Here is a 22,349-nt window from a genome sequence, read left to right on the forward strand (position 1 = left end):
ATTTTCTGTCTCATGGTGAAAGCTATTTATCATAATAATCAGTAAAATTCAAAACCTTTTAGCAGTATTTATAAAATTCATTTACCAGGTTCAGCCCTTGGAGAATGACAAAGAAGGCGCATTAGTACGTGTGCCGAAGTGTTTTATGCAGAATTATCTGTCCATAAGAATGATTAAAAGTTCTTTAGAGTATTTGGAGCCCATTAGATTTTTAAATTTTTTTAAAAAGTTCTTCTTACCTATGCTGTGACTGGAAGCTGGGACCGGCTGGTTGGGTGGCTGCTGTACTTTTGTCCGGATGATCCTGTGGGCAGTTGGGAAAAAAATAAATGGCTATTTACCATCATGGAGGAGAAGAGATCTAAACTAGCTATGCATGGACAACAGAAAACCCATACCAAGCTGGGTCCTGGGTCAAGCGGGGGCAGGGATCAGGGGAGATTATGAACCCAGGTTGGGAGTTGGGAGTTTGGAAGAATTACAGAGTAGTCCCAACTCAGCCCCTACCTCCCTGCGTGTCTTTGGGTAAACTGCACCCCTCTCTGGGCTACAAGGACCTCTTCAGTAGAAAGAGATTGATGTGTTAATATTACAAATAGGCATCCTGTTCTTGGGAGTGGCTCCAGCTCCATAAGGAACTCACTGAGTGAGTTAGAAAGTTCCTTCCCTTCCCTAGACCTCAGCCTCCCATCTGGGGAAAGAAGGCACTAAACCAGGTGACCTCCCTGTCCTCTGGTAGCTCTCACACTCTGGTTCCTCTGCCTTAGAGAGCCACCAGAAGAACATCCCCGCCAGTCAGAAATTACTGAGGGGCAGGGGGAGGGGATGTTTATGTTGCTTTGGAACTAGAAAGGATTAAAGTGCTTGGAGAAGAGGCCTGGCTTGGCTTTGCCAGGAGAAAGCCTGAATTACACAAAGCCTCCATGGAAGGGCTCCCTGGGGCTGGGAGCCAGGGTGTCCTGGCCTGTTTTCCCAGAGATATTGCTCCAGTTCTAATATGAACTTGATTGTGACCCTGGGCAAGTCCATTCCACTGTGGGCCTCAATACAATGAGTGAGTTGGAACAGACCACTCTTTGCTTACTTTAAGTAATTGAATCCTTTTGGGGGAGAAAGGAAGGAAGGAAGGAAAGAAGGAAGGAAAGAAGGGAGGGAGGGAGGGAGGGAGGAAGGAATCTTATGAAAAAGCCCAGTGCATAAAAAAGATAATCGCAGCACTGCCTTCCCTCTGCTACCTGGCAGCACTGACGTCCTTCTGCAGAACCTTGGGCTCTGAGAAGTTTCATTTGTAAATTTTCAGCTGGGACAGCACACGAGGCCTCCATGAGACCCCAAGCCTGATGCATCGTAGAGCTGCTGACCAGGGTTGGGGCAAAAGTCCCTCTGCGGTCTGCAAGAAAGTTCCTTCCCTGGCATTTGAGAGAAGGGTGAGTGATAATAAAATGTGCTGCTTCTTTGGAAAAGTTCTATTCCAGCCTCCAACTATAACCTTTTGAAGGAACATTTATTAGAGTTTTTCCTAATTATAAAAGGACTTTGGGCTCATTGTAGACTATTTGAACAACAAGTATAAAGAAGACGTCTAAAACCACATTTTGGTATACTTCTTTTATGCTAGCATTCCTGTGCATATTTGGAAATAGCCATTTTCTCTTAACAAAATCAAGATTAAACTATGTATACAGTTTTGTGTCCTGCTTTTTTCACTCAGCATTATGTAAGAAGCTTTTTCACATTCCAGACCATTCTTTTGGGAAGTTCATTTCAAGCTGCACTGGTCTCCAGCTTGTGCACACAAAAAGGAAGAACAGAAGTGGCAGGTGCCTCCCCTGAGCCTCACTGGGCCATGGCCTCTGCCCTCGGTGATCTCACAGCTCAGGGCTGGGCACTCAGTGTCCTTAGCTGACAGCCTGGAATGAACGGTTCTGTTCACACTGCAGCCCCCCACAGGCCCTCTGGAGCCCAGGCCACTTGAGCTCAGCAAAGGGCTTTTTGCCCCTTTCTGATGAGTCAGCATACGAGTGTTGCCTCAAATACACTCTGAGTGTTTGTTTTCTCCAATATTCAAACCACTTATTTTAACTAAGCAAACATGGTGCGTTCTGCCAAAGACCTGGGAGTGAGGCAGTCTTTTTGACTACCTGGAATTAAGCCAGCATCTGACCTAATTTTTGGATTTTTGTGTATGTCACCTTCTCTGTGCATAGATGATGTGTGTCTACAGAGATATAGCTAGATGTGTGAATATATGGACAAACCAGATATAAACATGATTCACCTATGTTATGGTTTACATATATACAAACGTATGGTAAAACAGATCATAACTATTTCCTGTTGAAGTCCCACATAAAGTCCTAACTTTTTGAAACATTGTCTTGCCATTAACTTTGTACATAAGCAAAGCAAAGAAAATTATGTTTTCCTTATTTTTCTTTAAAATATCTAAATCATTGGTAAAACATTATCAATTGTTATAAATCATTGAGAGGCAGTTGCAGCGGAGTGAACAGGCTCCAGAACCAGACTTCTGGAGTTTGAATCCCAGTTTTGCAATTTGCTAGCTATGTGACCTTAGGTAAGGACCTTTCTTAATTTCTTCATCTGCAAAATGAGACTAAGACTCATTCCCACCTCCTAGGGTTATTATGAGGATTAAATTAATTAAGTACTTAGAACAGTGGCTGTTGCATAGTAAATTCTCGGTGAATGTTAGCCATTGTTATCTTCACTGGTGTCTTCATAAGGATTAATGACCAGCTTCAACCTTAAAAGGTTCATATTTTCTACGAATGCTTCAAAAACACATAGGATCCCCTTGGGAGCTGAGGAGGGGAAGGTAGTCATCCACACCCTATTTTAAGGCTGAAATGGGACTTTCCTTATGAGGGAGACCTGAATTGTAGGGAACCCTTCAGAGCTGTCCCCAGAGAGAGAGATTTTGCCCATCTGCTTACAGCAGCTGCCAAGAAAAGAACAAAGAGCATCATCTTCCATTGAGAAGAAATGGGAGTGGGAAGAACAGGACTGTAATTAAATCATAGCAATTCTAAAAAATTTTAAAAATTAAAAAATTAACAAGCAATCATCAGGTCTTGTCACAATAAGAGCCATACTCCAGACATTTTCTAAACCAGAGACAGTTGGGGCTAATTGGCAGTCAGCATTCAGAGGTACAGCCTTTACTTTGCTGAGCATGAGCAGGGCCCTGGATGCCATATAAACATCCTAGGTGGCCCATTGGAGAAGGAAGCTCAGCAATCAACAAATTCTTACGAATGAAGAAACTAAAGCCCAGAGTGCTCAAGTGACTTGCCCCAGGTCACACAGCAAAGTCAGCTCCCAGGCCTGAGTACTATTCTTTGAGCTACATTCAAAGGAAGTTGTCCCTCTGCTAAAGGCTTCCTATATGAGGCATAAAGTCTATTTGGATTCAAAATCCATCTAGAATCTGAAGATTCAAAGTCTGAGGAACTTTAGATATTGCAGGTATTTGTAAGGATCCCATTTCAGCATCCCCCCACTGCTTTGAAGGGCTAGGTCTTCTCACTATCACTCCCACCCCCACTCCACCCCAACTCCACCCCCACATATGCAAAATTACATTGGAAGGGAAAATCATGGTACCTTAAAAAAAAAGAAATGAGGCCATAGGGCTGAAAAAATACCCATGTCTACCACACTCATCAAATTGCTATCGGTGCACTAAGAATCTTGGGCCATTCACTATGCTAAGAATCCAAAAACCAGTGGTCCAATTAGACCAAGCTGGGAAAGACAAGCTGGGTGACACTCAGGCCTGCGACTGATGCAGAAAAGAAAGAGGGAAGGGATAAACAATGCCGGAAGGCTTGCTGCCCAAGTTAGGATAAAGAACAGAGTTTAGCAGTGGTCATCCCCAGGCCACATCCATCCCTGGATAAGTTTCGTTTGGCCTGTACAGCATATTTATCTTCATTTGAATTAGTTGCCAATAGTGGTAAGTTGGAAACTTTCACATAAATACATAGATTTCTAGGTTCTCTGGAAAGATCAGAACACACAGCCATACTGGCCCCACATTCTCACAAGACAACCACGGGCTGGACTTAAATAGGGCTGCCCCTCTAAGCTGGGAATGTCACTCAAGTTTCCCCACCACTTGGTCCCTCATTTAGAGCTGCAGGACTGGAACAGACGAAGGAAGACTCGTTCCACCTGGAGTGGGGGTCAGCTCTAGGACAGTCACCTCCAACTGACACTCAGGCTGGATTCAAAGAATCCCTCGTGCAGGTTGTGCACATATTTGTCCTTAAGAAGCCACATAAACATGATGGTTTGTGTCCCAGGAAATCTCCCACAAGCCTAGCAGAACTGGTTCAATGTTGCTTCACCCCATGTCAGTCATGGTTTCCCAGGCAAGTTCCCTAGAAGGCAGCAGGAAGGCACACACTTCAAGGGGTAGAGGGTAGAGAAGACGCAGTGGCCACCAGCACAGCTGCAGATCCAGTTACCATTCCCTCCCTGGCTGCTGGACATAGTGAAGTAGTGAGAAATTGCCTCACAGTGACACATGGGCTGGAAGAGGGAGCTATGGACCCACTTACACAATGACATTTGCAAGACAGTTATTTAGAAGCTGCATCTGTTTGAGTGCAGTGGGATCTTCACCTTTATATGGAAAACAAAACTATGCTGGGATGGCTTAGGCTTTTGGGGGGTGGGGGAGGCAGCAACATGAAGCTGTCCCACATGTAGTTTATTTGCATTGAACGGTCTGTTGCTAGAGACACCAAAGAACTCTCACTGAAGAATGTGGTGGGGAGCCAGAGAGTGCTCCTGGGAGAAGCCCCAGAGAGGAGCACAGGAAAGGGCTATGGATCACAGAGGAAGCCCACAGACCGGCGGCAAAACATACAGGCTGCGAGGCTCGGGAATGGAGTGGGAATGCAGGCGGGATGTCTGCTTCTCCCTGCCTCTTTGTCCTCACTGATCCTCAGTTCTGTCCTGGCAGAGTCCTGGGGGAGTGGTAGAAAGAGATGGCCCTTCTCTACCCATCAGGACACCTGCTCTACTCCCATCTCTGCTCAAAATCACCATTCCTCTGCACTCCCCATCTGAGCCTTTGTTTCTACACCTGTCACAGGAGAGAGGTAAGCCTTGAGGGCTACAGGAGACCCCAGATATGGAAGCACCTTGGAGGCACAGCCAGTGGGGTCACCAGGCCACCATTATGGAGTGGGACACCCAGGAGGCCCCTGAAGCTACAATTAGCAGTCTGACCCCCCCACAGCACAGTTCCAGGCACAAAGCATCAGCTGAGTCATGACTTCCCCAGACATTCATTCAGGTGCCCCCTTCACAGCCTTCACCACATGTCTAATCACTGTGTTCTGTTTGCCTCATACATTTCTTTCAAGTAACTTACTTTTTGGCTTAAATAGACTTATTTTATAGGGCAATATTAGATCTTCACTCTAAATGGGGGAAGAAGTTCATAAAGTTCACACTCACTGGTGTAATGTGCTCATTACAGTTTTCTAAAGTCCATTCAGGGGAGGGTATAGCTCAAGTGGTAGAGTGCTTGCTTAGCATGCATGAGGTCCTCAGTTCAATCCCCAATACCTCCTCTAAAAATAAATAAACCTAGTTATCTCCCCCTGCCAAAATAAACTAATTAAATAATAAACAAAACAGAAAGCTAAAGTTCATTCAAATAAATTCATCACAAAACAGTTTTCCTCCTTGTATGACAGAAGGTAGAAGCAGGGGCCCTGCAAATGAGTCATGCTTGTCCTGCAAGGCTTTTTCTCATTGACATTAGTTGCCACTGCTTAAAGACAGAGATTTCACAGACACAAACACACACATACATGCACACACAAGTCCTAGTTTCTGGCTTCTCTTTAAGAATGGAAAAAATCTGGCTAACTGCAGGCCCACGGTCCTGGCACATTTGGCTGGAACTGGAAAGTAGCTGCCCCTTCAATAGAGCTTGGTCTGGCCAGGATGCCACAGACCCTGCCTTCCCCTGTTGTCTTTTGCCTGGGCCGCTCCCCTCATTGTACCATCTACTTGGCCCCACTTCAGCATTAGAGTTTGTGACCACCACGGGTAACCTGTTATATTTCAAACCACCAATTACCTGTCTACCCAACGTTGACAAATCTGTGGGCCCCAGATCCTGACCACGGGTTTGAGGGGAGCTCCTCTGCAGAGCAGGCTGATGGCTCCTTCTCTACTCTAAGCAGTGCCAGCCTCACTCCACATTAGGGCTTTCAGAGACCCAGGTGGGGGAAAAGTCATATTGCTTTGTGTCATGGAAATCCTTCAAAGAGCCAGATGTAGGGAACTCAGAAAGCACATGGAGCCCCTCATAATCCAGAATAGAACAGAAGTTGGTCCCCCCAAACCCATCACAATAGTTGCTACCTCTCCAGCAATTGTGTGCCTACATTGGGCTGTCCAGACTTCTCAGTGAATGCCGGACACCCTCCCTGGACCAGGATACCCCCTAGAATAGAGATGCAGAGACTCTCTGCCTGATGCCCCTTTCTCTTCGTAGCACCTTGCAATATGTCAGAGCCAAGGTAACGATATGCTGAGAGAGAAAAAAAAACAGGCTAATGGTTTATGAAATAGCAGGACTCAAACATCAACATGTACACTCACACAGTGATTCTGTGCATTTGAGTCATCACAGAAGGAATAACTGTCAGGACCAGAGGGGATCTCAGAGACATTTTGGCCTCACAAACTCGTTCTGCGGGGGGTGAGGGGTCCCCTATGCCCAGAAAGACTGCACTGACAAGAATAGGTCATGATCTTAGAGAAATAGAAACTGTCCAGGATTTGAGTCTGCTGGCTTCCCTCTTCTTTGTAGAGTTTTAGAGAACAATCATTTCTGTCATCTCACAACTTCATCCCTTACTCTATGGGTTTAAATGGAGTTGAGACTGCACCATCTATAGCAGAAAATTTTCTTTCAGGAATTCATTTGTGAAGCTCTGAGAATTTCATTGGATGTATCCCAGATCAGACTGGAAAGGAGAAGGAGCTCCAGGAAGATCCCATGCCTGGTGCTCTTGCTGTTTCTCTGGTTCTTTCTCTCCATGGGTGAGAGTTGGAGCAATTGGGAAGAAGGCAACCCCCTAACTCCACAGCATCTTAGCATCTTGGATGTCACTCTTGGAGATCACAGACCCACATTAGGACCACCAGGGTCCTGGGCTTTCTGAGAGAGGAAGAGCTTTGTCAAAGTCACACTCTGAGTTTGTGGCAGAGCTAGTTGCAAGGAGCGAAAATCTCCCAACTCCAAATCTGGGTTGTGCTCCCCACTTGGTGGCTCAACCTCTGCCCAAACTGGAGGCAGGGCTTTTCCTCCTAGGAAGCTCTGAGGTGGGCTCATGCTAATCTCGAGCCTTGGCTCTCAGGGAAGTGACAGGCCTAACAGGACAGTTCACTGTTAAGCATGCCACACGCAGAGGCAGGTGCTGAAGGGAGTGCTGGAAATGACTCGGGGCTCAGAAGAATCTCCAGCAGCCAGAATGCTGGCATGGCCTCCTCTCCCAGGACCTAGGACGCCAGCCCACTTTGGAGAGAAAAGAAGGATGACAGAGAGATCCATCCAGCCCCGGTAGCATTCCTCCTATCTGATAACCCCTATGGGGCCCCGGTGAAAGGAGAGACCAGTGTTTCTAAAAAGGTACATGCAGAGCTGCCAGGATCCCCCACCTCAGCCAGGTCCTTAGTCTCCCACAGGCACCAGCCCCTTACCTGTTGATGGAACTGACGCTGGGCACCGTGTCATTGTCACACACCCGTTCTGCCAGCAGCCGGTCCCTGATCTCCCAGGCAAACATGGTGGGATTTTGGCGTTTATACTCAGCGATTTTTTCCACCACTTTGGGTGTGGCGACCTTTGGTTTGGATCCTCCAATTACCCCAGGCTTTATGCTCCCCGTCTCATAATACCTAGGACCCAAGGAGAAATGAGTTTAGCCAAGAGAAACCAGGAAAATGAATATCAGTAACAAAATAATGGACTGCTCTGTCCAGAAACATCCAGATCTGTGCTGTCCAATACAGTAACAACTAGCCATATGTGGCTTTTGAACATTTGAAGTGTGGCTCGTTTGAATGGAGATATGCTGTAAGCATCAAATTCACACCAGGTTTTCAAAACTTAGTACAAAAAGACAATGTAAAAAAATCTCATTAATGATTTTTCTATTGGTTACATGTTGAAATGATCATCTTTTTTATGCATTGGGTTAAATAAAATATATAATTAGAATTAATTGTCCCAGGTTCTTTTTCCTTTTTTTAACGTGCTACTAGAAAATTTTAAATGTCATGCATGGCTCACTTTATATTTCTATTGGACAGTGTAGGTCAGAATGCTATGCATTAATTAATTAATTAATTAATTCTGTTACACTTATCTATCATTTGACAGTTTATAGACAATTTTCCAGTCGGTTTTCCCATTTGATCCCCAAGACACTTCTAAAGCACATAAATGTTTTGAATGAGTGAATGAATAAACAAATAAGTCCCCATCTACGGATATAAAACAGATCTGTAGAGGTTAAACGGCCTGCCCAGCGTCACACAGGACTCAGTGGTCAAACTGGGACTGTGGCCCAGCCTCCTGAGCTAAAATTTCCCCAGAAAGTTGGCTTTTAATTTGCCAGCTCATCCAACCTCTAGCAGCCCCATCTGCATTCTGTGAAACCACCCCCGAAAATGTAACTTCTTTTTCCCTAAGAGAAAAACAATAACCCTGATGTAAAATTAAAAAGAGAGTTGGATTCCAGAACTAACTGGAAATATGAGTTAAATATAAGTCAAAACCCAAGCAATCAAAAAAAAAAAAAAAAAACCAACCGCAAGTCACAGCAGCTCTTCTGGGGACCTCCCCTGAGGTAAATCGCTGTTTCTAAGGACATTTCCATGCTATCAGCTCTTCCTCGTTAACGCAAATAGGATGTCAGGGTTTTACAGAAAAACCGAGACCAGGGAGAAGATGCCATGAAAGATCATTTCAAGGGAAAAAAATTACTTGATTCCTTTTTTGAATCTGAGCCTTCACTGGATGTCTCTCTCAACATTTACGGAAGAATTCTTGACTTCCTCTTGCAAAGGAGATTATCTTGCAGTTGAAAAAAATTTTTAACAAAAAAGACATTTTAGGGATGACTGGACATTTTTCAACCTAACAAGAGTTTGTAATAGGTAAGGGAAAGCAGTGATTCTCCCATGGGATGGGTGCAAAAGGTAACCCAGAACAATGACTGGTTACATTTAAAGAGTTGCTGAAATTCTCAGCCTGGGTAAGTCTGGTTATGGCCAAGTTAGTGAATATTCTAGAAACAGATGAGATAATTTAGGTGCCGTGATGTGGATGTAGAAATTCTATTTTTCATTAAGAGTCAGTCATGGACAAATTTGGACCATAAAGCAAAACTTAACCTGTCCTCCCTCTTTCTGTAATTGCTGAAAAATTGTTATTAGTCACAAACAGGTTTTAAAAATATCCAAGAAAATACTTTTTGCCAGAAGTTTAAACTGTATCTCAATCAAAGCACACAGCAATCTCTGCAGCCTCCAATTATCCTTTCGATTTTACAACAGAAAATCATTTGTTGCTATCAACACAACAGCTCATTATTTAGGCATAATTCTTTAAAGAGTCTTCCTTGAATTACCTTGATCCTCACACCACTCCTGAGAGGCTGGCAGGGTTTTTCAAAAGGGAAAACTGATGATCAGAAGATTAAGTGACTTGCCCAACTCCCTTCTGGAACTTAGAAACAGCCCTGGCCTTCAAACATGACTCTGAATCTAGTGCTCTTCCCGTGAGAGAAAGATGCTGCTTTAATTATAAAAATTAAAATACTACTACTACTACTAGTAATAATCCCATGCAATTGGAGAAAACTTTACTGTTTACCAGGCATTTTCATGTGCATTTTGTCACTCGTTCACTAACTCAATCAATAGTCACAGAGGGTCTGTTAGAACAGGCACTGTCTTGGGGTGGGGATTACAGACACACAGAAAACCCTGTGCTCAAAATATGTTAGTTGAATTTGACTGTAATATTCACACTGTGACTCTGAGCGGATGGCAGGATGAAGCCCTCACCCCCTAGCACTTGCCCTGCTTGGATGGCTGGGGGTTGCAGGGCCCAGGGCCGTCCATCCATCCCACCTGCACATGGCCAAATGTAGGAGGCTATGGTCTTGACCCAAGAGGTCTCTGCCTTCCTTTTGACTTACATATGTGCCAAGAACTTAGCAGGCAACGTTGACACTCCAGAAAACCCCAACTGGCAACTATGTCAGATAAGGATTCAGACTAAATATCCATTCTTTCATCTCAACAAAACAGCCACACAGCCTTTTGGCTTATACACAATAAAATGAACAACAGCCACTAACACACAGTGCAGTTTGGTGCAAAGAGCATTAGTTTGAGAGTAAAGAGGTGTAGGTGCTAGTCAGTGCTCTGACATAAAATTGCTGTGTGAACTTGACCAACTCACTTAGCCTCTCTGGGCCTCAGTTATCCCGTTTGTATAATAAGACAAGGTTGCTTCCCCTGCCTGCCTTGCAGGGCTGCTGTGAAGACAGGAATGCAGAATGGTTAAGAAAAAGCTTTGCAAAACATAAAGAGCACGTGCTGCGGATTAAAATGCTCTTAGTGTTTATTACGGTGTAACATGCCACCCAGTTCCAAATGGCCTGAACCTCCCAGCCAGGCTCCAGTGAAAGAAGACAACGGCCAGGCTTTCTGGGTGGATTTAAATGGGCCTCACATGCCACTGGGCTGTGCCTCGCAAGCCCCTCCGGAGCCTTGAGCTCTGTGGACTGACTGCCCTCACTCCTGGCAGACCGCCACCTTCCCGAGATGATTCTGCCTGCCCCAGGGACTCTGTTTGCCTTGTCATGCAGCCTCTGAGAGCCACAGCCACCACACACCACATACACTCTACAATCTGTTATCCCGTGTGCACCCATCAGATTCTTCAGTGACCAAAAATCAAAAAAAAAAAAAAAATCAGTGGATAGAACAGCTCCCGTTCAGAAATTCCCAGTCACACTGTTTTAGGGCTGAACTTGTTTCTTAAAAGGCAGTTCTAATTAGAGTGACATTTTGTCCACTGTGGTTCTTAGTTATGAAAATAATGAGCTATGAAATTCCAATTTATTGTTGACAACTTAAACGGCCAGGCACCGGAGCGGCGCGTAACTTCCGAGTGCCACTCTACCTAGTGACAAATCTATTCCGGGCCGCGGGAGGCTGCCGGCTGGGCCTGGGAGGATCCCTGTCTCCTTCAGTCTCCAAGGGAGATGTGGAGGGCTCCTGGGAACCAGAACACAAGGACCCGGCATCTGGACATCCCCTCTGAGAAGGGCTCAGCATCCTGGCCAGAGAAGATTTCAAATAGCAAGAAAATTTTTGGCTCAGCAAAGACATCTCAGCAAAAACAAAGGAAGGGTCTCCTTTCTCTCTCGCTGTACTTTCATACAATGAAGAGGCTTTCCAGGAAGATATCAAAGGTCCGCTCAGCTCCCAAAGTCTGACGCTGAGATGGTCTAAAATATTTCTCTTCTCTCTCTATCTTGTCTTCATTCATCTTTCTGTTTCTTGTGCTCTCTCTTTTAAATCAATCCCTCTCCATTCTCTCTGTGTTCTTTTTTCTCTTTCCCTTTTCTCTCTCTCCTTTCTCCTCTGTTTTTTTCTTTCACCTCTCAATCTCGTCCTCCGGTCTAAAACCCTCATCTAACAAGAACATGACGCTGCGGCCCTGACCTCCTTCTTGAACTCGGGCTGGAGCTCATTTGCTGCTGAGTGTTACAGGAGTGGAGCCCACGCTCTCCACAGCTGAGATGACCCGGGAAGGGCAGGGGATATGGTCCCTAAAGGGGCTGCCAGACCCCTGGCCCTGCAACTTCTTCTCTTGGCCCCTAGATGTTTCCTCAAGGTTAAAAACTGTTGTTCCTCCATCTGAGAGAATTTCTCAAATCCCAGCAGACGAGAGGGAAAGCAGAAAGTCACGATGACACTGACATACTTCAAAATATTTATTTTCTATTCAGGCATCTGTTCTCCAACCATAATGCAAGCTGCAGGCCAAAGGTTGTTTTCTGATCTGGCAAGAGAAATCCTGGGAGAACACTGAACAGCTAAACCCAAGAATGTTCCTGGCTGCTGGGGCAGACCTATAACCACTTCACATGCCTAGAAACACACTTGTGGCCTTGTTGGGGGGTATGGTGAGATGTGGATGATCTAGGAATCCTTAAGGCCTCTTCCTGGCCTCAGTGCTGACTGGCTGGATGGATCTGAGTCAGTCACTTCGCCCTTTAGATTTGTCTCCTCATCTCAAAACAAGCTTCCCTGGACCGTCTCACCCGAGAAAGTAAACAGGAGCGTTAAGAGGCTGCAGAGCCCTCTGGGAAAATAGGCATTGTTAGTATTTTGCTTGCAGCAAATCGCCAGGTCAAGTGGCAACTTTCAAATGTCAGAACTGAGTTAGTATTTGTTTGGGTTTCTTTTTCCCCTTCTCTAATTTAATATATATTTAGGATGCCTGTCACTATGAAGGAAACAAAACATATAGAAGGAAAATACTGCAGCCCAAAATAATAAGGTAGATGTTAACCCAAAACTGAAAATGACAGCTGCCTTTTAAAAATGGAATGTGCTTTTTGAAAACATTAACACGAAACATTGAAGTCTGGTTATGTGATTTTATAACTTGTGGATTTTCCACCCAGCCCTGCTCAGACCCTGATCTCACCTAAGATGTGTAGGGGAGATTCCCAAGAGCCTCTTATTCTTGGGTTCTTTGGTATAATTCACCAGGCTTTCAGAAAACATGTCACCCTCCTATCTGAGTCACCTCACTCCATAACAGGGGTTTCCCAGGACTACTTTGAACTGAATGGTCCCTTGAAAAGGCTTTGCGAACTTTAAGGTACTGTGTACGTGGGAGAAGTGCCACCACGATTCTCACTGTGACACTGCTACATTGGACAGCTGCTGGGTCATGTTTTAGGTCATTATCTGAAAAATCAAGGGAAGCCTGAAGCTCCTGCTTTTACCTGCCAAGAATTTTGCTGACACAACCATGGCTGACTCGAAGCTGCCTGGAGATGTCGCAGGGCCTGACACCTTGATGAGCAAGTTCCACTATCCTTTGGCGGACTACATCCGGGAGTGGCCGTCCATTCACAAAAACCCCCCCAAGCTGATTCACTCCTCCATGTCCTGAAACAGATCAGAAACAAAAGGCAAGGGAAAGGGTGGTTAGAACCAATAACATAGGAGTAGAAGCTCTGTTTTGAGCACCTAGAGCCCCTCTGATCAGAAATGGCTGTGGGTTGGATGTCTTGAGCCCAGAGTCTGACTGTGCAGGCTATAGGAGCACTTCAGACTGCTTTTTAAAATTAACCTTAACCTTTGTCCATCATCAGCCATTCAGTTGGGCTGTTGATGGCAGGCATCCCCATACTATGTTTCCTTTAGTTACTAGCATTTTCTTTGTAATTTTTTTAAACAATAGAGTAAGTGAAAACCTCAATCTATATTAGGGATGCAACTTATTACATACATGATGCTAAGGTCTAAGATGCTAGGTCTAAGAAAGATCTTGGGGAGAAAATACATTTTGAAATACATAAGGTTTAAAGAGAATTTTAAAAATGAAACTCTTTTCCTTTTAACAAATATCTTTAAAAGTGAAAAAGACTACTCTAATAAACCTAGATCTCAGGAAAAACATTTTTTTTTAAATCAGCAGTCTGATTCAAGGGCTAAGGACAAAAATAATTTTTAAAATAGTATCAGCAGAGTACTGGACAAAACTCAACCACTGCCTTGATAAAAACCCTTTCCTTAAGAAGATGAGGCTCATACCTCAATAAAGACAGGGGAAAATAGACAAACAAAAAAGGTGCGGCTGTCATACAGACTTGACCACTGTACCCTCTCAGAGCACACAAAAAAATGGGTCAAAGGATCACATTCCAATCTACTGCATTAGGATTTGTTATAAAAGAGGTTCCCTGGAATTTTGGGAGTGTTTTGCAATTGATGAGCAGCTTTAAGTTGGTCCAGGGGAAATAAAGAAGCTGGAGAAGGCTTCTGAGTCCCAGGTTTTACAGGGGCTCTGGGGTGGATTTTAAGTAAAAGGATCCCAGGAAAGTAACTCCTCCACTCAATAAGTTCCCTTCTCTTACATCAAGGTCCATCTGGAGGGAAACAAGGATCCAAGTAAATGAAGAGCCAAACCAGTAAACACAGAGTGAACCAGTGTAGCAACATCACTGACCTTGTAGCTGTTAATCAGCCACTAACTGTCATCACTGAGGACTGTCAAAAGCCAGAAGTCACATCCAAGCATTTACCAACGCTGCTAGCAGCTCAGAGGCCAAGGAGGGGGAAATCTCCTCCTAAACTGGAAGTTGCCTAGGACTGAACTGTACCAGGGAAGCCAGCGCATCTCAGAGGTCACACACACACACACACACACCCTTCAACTCTAAAATATAAAATAGCCACCTTATCTCAGCTATTCCCAACCCCTCACCCCCCGCCAGCAATCAACTATTATCCAGGTTCATGAACAATATCCGAAATAGAGGGGGAAAACTACTCATAACATAACCCATTTCCTAAAACCTGCCAAAGCGATTCACTGAAGTTTCCCATGAGAGTCTGAATTGAATATTTCCCCAAATGTCCAAGCTCAGACTGATTCCAAGAAAAAAAATTTTTATAGATAACAACAGTAGTTAATTCTAGTTCTAAGCTAAATTTCTCCAATTTTCAAAATGAGCTTTAATCAGTTTTTATTGTTCTAAAACACTCCAGACATAAGAAAAAGGAAAACCATCCCAAACAGGATTTTGCGTTTAGGAACACAATTGCATAGTTCACCTAAAACAGAAAGACTGCAGCCACCCTGGTCAAGGGTTTTAAGAAAGCTTTGTTCTGGGGTTGAGAATACTAATAAAAAAAAAGTGTTATATGGGTCTTTCAGTAACAGGCTGGATTTAAGAAGAAAGTAAATTCAAAATTGGCAAAAGCTCATCTAAGAGGACAAAAAAGGAAGCTAAAAGCACCGAGCACACTTTCGAGATAACTGTTAGTCCAGGCATTGGCGCCATCTGCAAATGCCTATTCCCTACACTACTGGCGATTTAAATTTTCTGCCCAAAACACAGTGGCAACCTTCAGAGGACTTAAATACCAAAAGCAGTCCTACAGGACAGTGAGCTTTGGGGACCATTTGCATCATGGGGAAAAAACCCCAAGGATCAGACACTCTTAGGTGACAGCAGATCCCATACCCTCTAGTCTTGACCCCAAAGGCCAGGCTACCAGGCGCTTCCAGAGTCTGATCCACATGTCCATTGCTAACACCAGACCCAGCATGACCTAGGAACCCCCTATTTCCTTCAACTTCCAGGAAAGGCCCCCAAACCCATTTGGCCCTCTCTGTTTCGGTCTCAGCCCATCTAAAAGAGCATTTCAAGGGTGGCAAGCTGGTGATTTAAAACTGTGGTCTGAAAAGGCAATGTCTCTCACTTATTGGAAAGAAGTGAAACCAGAAACCTGAGAGAAGGGAGGCAGGAGGACAGGGAAAGAAACAAGGAAGAGGTGTGAGGGGAAGGGTACAAAGAGCAAGAACTAGATGACATGAGACAGACAGCAAGGAGAGAGAGCCTGGAAGGGAGGCCTCAAGTTATAAATGAAGAGGAGGAGAAAAAAGGAATGAACTGGCCAGAACAGGAAAGAGAATGGAAAGAAAGGCAGATGCAGTGTACAGTGGGAGGCAAGAAGAAAGAAGAGAAAACAGAGGAAGCCCAGCAAGGGGCATTTGGAGGACAGGGGACATCTGTGGAGGGGGAGACCTTTGTTTTCTGGAAGCCCAGCTTCAGCCCTGCACTTTCTCAGAGAACCCAAGTCCCAGCCTCTACTTCCTGTGGACTGAGTGAGGGCTCCTCCTATGGGAGGTGCTGGGGGTTGTGGGGAGACACGGACTCAGCTATACTTTTCAGAGTCAAGTAGAATTTACAGAGAAACTGACACAGAGACAGATACAAACAAATCAAGGCAGAGACCAGGAAACAGACAAGGGAAACACAGCCCACTCCCACAGGGCTGAGAGAGCAGGGTTTGGAGGAGGGGAGGGCAAGAGAGAAGGGTTGAATTGCAGATGCCCCTGGGGCCTTTGTGGTTCTGGTCTGGACATGCTGCCCACCACGGCGCCCCTGTCCACACCCCCAAAGACCATGGCTGGGCATAGAGACTTGGGGAGAGGGTCTGTGCTGACTCAGTGGTAGATTGAACTGAAGGACCCACAGGGTCACTGAAATTCCTTCTATTGGCACGGGAGAGGATGAATGAAGGAACACACAAACATGCAAACAGAAACATGGGGAAAGGGCAGGGATGAAGTCTCCTTAATGGACTTTCTAACCAGCAGACAGGTGCTGGCACACATGGATAGTGGTGCCATGAATACAGACATAGTTGAGCCAGACAGATAGCACCTTGCACTTGTGTGTAGCCACCCAAATGTTCACTGCCCAGTCTCTGGAGTCTGAGTCCCTCTCTCTCCTCTTCCGTAAATCCTCAAAGACTGGTTCGAGTTTTGTCCATATGAACTTCCTGTCAGTCCTTTTGTCTCTCTGACCTTAATATCATACTCTGTAAAATGGGTGTAGCTGAACGTTTAGTAGACACTCAGGTAGGAGACTGGCTATAAAAGTGCTTTATAACTTGTGCCCGTAGCTGGGGGTGGGGGCAAGAAACACAGAAGCCCATTTCCTGGCAGTGCCTGCCCCTCCCCCTACACATTTCCCCACAGAAGCTACCCTGCTCCAGTGGAGAAGAGGGGAAGGGAGTTGGGGGGAAGAAACTGACTAAGGCCAGGAAGGAAGATGAGAAGATGGGACTTGGTCTTATCCTCTACTAACCAGGCAACATCTCAGGATCTACTGTGCACCCCTCCACTCAATCTCTAACAAACTAGGGCCCCAAAGCCAGGCCTACACTGTGCTAGCAAATAGCTTTGGGCATCGGAACCAAGGGCATTTCCAGAGAAGCCAGCTCTGGAAGCTGGGCTGGCTGGGGCCCAGCCCCCACCATCCTGCAGGGAAGATTGAAAATGGGAGGAGGGAGCACTATTTAAGGAGGGGGCAAAGGACAGCGGAGATAAGGAGGGACAGAGACAGGCATTTGCAGTTGGCTAACCCCCACCTGGAAGGAGCTGCCTCCTTCACCCTCATGTACAGCCGAGAGGCCACCAGGTCTGATGCTATCTCCCCAAGGGCCCAGGCATGACCTCTGGGCCGCCAGGCTCTGTGCAGAAGGCAGTGAGGGTCTGTGGATTCCCGCAGGCAAGGATAGAAGTGCAGGGGCCAGCCCTTCCCATTTTTGTCCCCCAATCGCTCCTTGGCTGAGCTACCAGCTTGCTCACCTCTCAGAGTACTGACCCCAACTCGTTTGTTTTCTGGCTCACTCTGTGATATCAGAGCCTCCCTTGAGCCCAGCTGTCTGCGCAGGAAAAGGCTGCTGGGGGTGCTGGGGTCATCACGAACTGGAAACGGTTTTGGCACAGGCCCCAAATGATGAGGAATCGTTTGGGCTAGGACAGAAGCAAGCGGCTTCTCTGCACAAATCTCCTCACAGCTTTGGTGGATGACCTCGGACTCGGGAAACTGACACAAAGAGAAACTGACTTGCCCGAAGCCAGCCCCAGGAGCCTAGATCAGCATTTCCCTGCTTACCAGGCCATTCGGCCCTTCAGGGCAGAAATGAACATATTCGCCCCAGGAAGCTCGACTTCTCTCCAGCCGGGTCTCTGCTGCCTTTGTTAAACAGAGGACCCAAGGCTAAGGAAGCAGGATTCTGGGCTGTCTGAAGGCTTGGGGAGGGTTCACAGCCCAGGAGTGACTCCTTGACCAGCGGCCCATGAGGACTCAAGCTGGGCATCTGGCTGGATACCGCCGAAGCCTGGTGCCTTACTCTGGCCCAGCCCTGCAGCGCTCAGAAGGGAAATACGATTCGTTCCATTTGGAATTTCCTCGAAATCTCCAAATCTAATCCGGCGTTAACTCACCGTGAGAGAAGCGCTTATCTTACAGGAGGCTGTGCTAATGGGTGAACTGGCAGATCCCAGCGGGTCAGGCAACCAACCGGCCTCGTCCGTGCCCAAAATGACCCTTCCCGTCTCCTACACACACGGCATCTTTCAGAAAGCAAGGGTGCCTGTATGGTAACTAATCGGCTTCTTTTTGATTTTCTTTTTAAGAGGAGAAGCCATCAAGAGGCAAGCGTCCTGCAGAGACGACTTGATAGTGCCTTTAAGGATCTCTGTATGAACTGGCGGCTTCTAATCAGAAGCTCAGCTCAGGGAACACTACTTCGTTGATTTTTCAAATCCCACTCCTCAACTCCAGGACGCTTTTGGAGCTCTGGACTTGGTATCCTCACCTAGCTCTCAACCTCTTCCTCCACACATACAAGCACACAGGCACTGCTAGGGGCCCCACTTTCCCTCCAAGCTGCAGTTTTGATCAGACCCACGGCTGAAAAAGGCACCACTGGGGTTGGGGTGTGGGGTGCTGTCTGAGACTCAGACTGACCTCTTCTTACAGCTTTGTGCCCTCCAACTAGCCTGGCCCAGAGCCCTCTCCGGGTCAGAGCCAGGATTCTCTCGACACGCTGAGATATTGCTGCTGGAGCCTCGGAAAGGCTGCAGCTCGCTGCCTACACTACCCGTTGCTGGAGGCGGGATTCCTGGTGCCAGGTGCTCTGCCCCAGTCGGCCAGGCGCGTTGTTCCACATACCATGCCTGGGAGCCCTGTACTTTGCAAAGTTTACTGCGTAGCCACTGAAGTCCTGGATCCTCCCGTCCTTAGTACCTGCCCCGCGGTCCGGCACCCCCAACCCCGTCCCGGCGGGAGAGTGAGAGAAGCGAGCTCGCCGCCTACTTACTATGCATGGATGCAAACGGGTCGTGCTTACAGTGTATTTCCATCAGGGCGCTCCAGACTGCAGGCCGGCCCACGCTGCCGCCTCTCGGCGCCAAGGGGCTGCCCAGCGCGGCTAGGGAGCCACGCCGCCAGGCCGAGCACTGTGCGAAATGGGCTCAGAAATCACTGCGGGAGCTTCAGGGCCTCTCAGAGCCTCCCTGCCGGAGATCACCGAGAGCTGCGCCTAGAGGCGGGAAACGGCGCTAGTGCAGTCGGTCTGCGAGTGGTGAGCCCAACTCCTGGTAGCTCCCTCCCGGGCTGTCTCAGGCAGCGGCTTCGCACCCGGCCTGGGCTAGATGCCGCCAAGGCGCCAGCAGCTTCGGGGGCATAGTTTAGGGGCTTGCCTCCGGGACGGCCTGGAGCCCCCGGCCTCCTTAGGAGTGGCTTTAAGGAGGCCTGTGGGACACACAGCCCTTGGCTTCACTCAGGGGGCAGAGAGGCCCATGGGCTGACAGGCTGGTTCCGCAGCCTCGCTGCCTCTGGAGTCTCTCCTCGACACCTCGGTCTCCACCGGATCCTTTCTCTTTCTGTTTCTTTGAGTCTCTGGATCTCGGACTTACTGCTTCAGCCTCTCTCCACCCGGCTCTCCGACGTCTCGGACGAAGTTGCAAAGAACTTCTTCTCTGGCGGCGCTGGGGCCCCACCGGGTTCTAAGACCCTTACGCCACTGACTTGGGGCCGAGACTCCGGAGTCCCCGGGAGCCTGCAGCCCTCACACCCTGGAACCCACTGTCTTCAAAGTTCCCGCGGGCCCCGCTGCTCCCCCATCGCCGGAGCCAAGAATACGAACAACAACGACAGTCTCCTCATCGCTTGAGAATCTACCTCTCGCCCACTAACTCTTCAAGCTTCCGCTCCCTTCTCTCGGAGGTCTGATTCGAGTGTCTTTCAGTTGCCTCTTCCGGGACGGCCGCCGCGCCTGCCCCAGGCGTTAGAGCGAGGGACAGAGAAGAGAGTAAGATCCCCTCCACCAAGGCCGCCGGGACTACCAATACTGAAATACAGCCTCTGTCGGCTTTGACTGTCCGCGCTGCCGCCGCCGCCGCAGGCTCTAGCCCTCCGCCTGCTCGGCGCGCACAGTGCGCCACCGCGCCGCCCCGGAGCCGCTTTCAGGACCCGCTGCGTGTGGACAGCGCCGCCCGGGGCTCAGCCTCCCTCCGGGCGGGGGCGGGGCGGGGGCTAACCTGCCAATCACGCTTCATCAAGCCAATCAGAGAGGTGGTAACCGGCTCTGGCCCGAGACATCGTCCCATTGGCTGAGCAAACGGCGGGCTCCGCCTGATTAGCCGATACCTGGGCAATGGGAGAGAATGGGGGGCGGGGCCCAGGCGGCGGCGCCACGTTCATTGACAAACGCGCGAGGCGAAGGCCTAGCGGAGCGCGGATTGGGGGAGGGGGAAGGGGAATCCACATAGTGCCTGGAGAGTCCCGCCGCAGGTCTGGCGGGAGCCTGGTTTCCCTGACGCGGCACTGGGACCCTGGGATACCCTGAGGGATTGGAGGCAACCAAGGCGGGGATGGGTTGGAGAATAGTCTCAAGAAGACTCCCCCCCCCCCAAACACACAAACAATGGATGTTGGAGGAAAACAAGGAGCCCAATAGAGATCTGGCTTTCAGTTTAAGCACCATCAGACTCGCAATGGAAACATACTGTGTGCACATCTGCTCGGTTCTGACCTCAGTTTCCTCATCTGTAAAATGGGCAGAATTGGCTTACCTCGACTTTAATAAAGGCTCCTTCCAGCGGAAATATCTCATAGTTTTATCAAGTGCCTATTAAACCTATGCCACCACCTCCTCGTCCACCCTCCTCCCTCGTTCTAACAAGGATCCCCAATTCTGAGCTAACCGTAGGCAGAGATGCAGAGGAGAAAAACCTCACACTTCTTTAAAGTTAACAACCAGGGTTCTCCTGGGGGAGGGATCTATCTGATGCTCTGGACCAGGATGCTCAAGCACTGAGCCTTTAGTCCCTCTTTCCAGTCTCAGACCAGGAGCTACCAGACACTTTGGGGGCTCATGATGTGCACAGCTGAAAGCTTCTGTCTACAGGGGCAATTCTGCATCCGGAGCTAGGCCTCTTGGGAACTCAATGAATCCAGCCCCTTCCAGCACTAATGAGAATCCCTAAAGGAGGCAGGTGGGAAAGGGCTTTCAATCTGCAAGGGTAGTGCAGAGCTGCGCTAGGTGATTTACTATGCTGCAGCTTTCAGTTGTCAAGAAAGCCCGACTATTACTTTCCTGGGGAAGTTCTTGCCACTTTCAAGACAAAATTGGTGGATTTCTAGCAGAAAATTTTTAGTCCAGAAGGGCAGGGTCTTTGACCAGTGAGACTCAGTTTCTTGGGAATGTGAAGCCCTGGACCACAATCAAAGAAAATGGACTTTGAAAAGGAAGCATGTGACAGCCATTCTATACCCAGGAGGCACCTATTTCTGTGAGCACCTACATGTGCCCGGAGCCCAGCCCTGGCAGAGTTTCTGAAGACTCCCCTGTCCCAGAAGCTCGTGGGAGTGGTCCCAAGACCCACCGCTTCGGATTCATTCTATATAAATATAAATCCACCAAAAGAAGGGCTTTGTGATGCCTGCTCCGGAACTAGGCTTGTACGGAGAGCAGAGCACAGGTCGACCCTGGGAGGACTCCCAGGTCATTCTCTGCTTCAGTCTCCTCTCTCTCTACCTCTGCCCAATTTCTCACACGCCTCCATGGGATCAGCGCTCGGGCCCACCTTCTGTCCCCGTCCCAGACCCAGCTGCCCCTAAACAGTAGCTAAGTTTCCGGTGCTGACACCGTCCCCACCCCCTCCAGGGCACAGCTGCAGAAAACAGCCCCAGGCAGACCTCTGGGGTCCCTGGAGGCTGCAGTATGCACTGGGGAGGAGTGGTGGCATTATCTCTCCTTTGTCAAGAACCCTGCCTGTCCGGGTCTTCCACACACACCCTCCCCCGACTTGGAGCAGGAAGATGGCAACATCGTAGAGGGAAGGTGATGAGTTAGGGTTCCCTACTTCGCTCCACCCGGTGGCACTCGATAGATTAGAAGTGGACTAAAAATTCGACGTGGTGGCTCTACATTCCCACTGGAGAGGTGGGAGTATGGGGATGCCCTGAAGAATGCAACCCATGACACCTCCACCTCCAGTCCCACTCCAGTTCAGACCTAGAAACTCAGATTCTAAAGTCTTAGATCTAAAAGGGCACTGAGGTCATACATTTCCCATTTTACAGATGTGGAACCTGAGGCCAAGAAGGGATGCAAGTTGTCCAAGATCACATAGCACGTCTTGGGTAGAGGAAATGCTGCGAGCT

General features: G+C 47.9%; 1 protein-coding gene across 1 annotated transcript in view; it reads right to left on the reverse strand.

Annotated features, from left to right (window-relative positions):
* The window catches only part of PAX5 (paired box 5), a 169,106-nt gene extending 149,460 nt beyond the window's left edge, over positions 1 to 19,646 (reverse strand). The window contains exons 1-4 of the mRNA XM_072959742.1: positions 19,000 to 19,646; positions 13,095 to 13,260; positions 7,756 to 7,953; positions 240 to 304 (exon numbers count right to left, since the gene is read on the reverse strand). Of these exons, the coding sequence (XP_072815843.1) occupies positions 240 to 304; positions 7,756 to 7,953; positions 13,095 to 13,260; positions 19,000 to 19,042 (472 nt within the window). The 5' untranslated portion in view covers positions 19,043 to 19,646. The remainder of the gene's footprint in view (positions 1 to 239; positions 305 to 7,755; positions 7,954 to 13,094; positions 13,261 to 18,999) is intronic.
* Positions 19,647 to 22,349: the final 2,703 nt, after the last annotated feature.

The sequence above is a fragment of the Vicugna pacos genome, chromosome 4 (genome assembly GCF_048564905.1).
Source record: "Vicugna pacos chromosome 4, VicPac4, whole genome shotgun sequence".
Lineage (NCBI taxonomy): Eukaryota > Metazoa > Chordata > Mammalia > Artiodactyla > Camelidae > Vicugna > Vicugna pacos.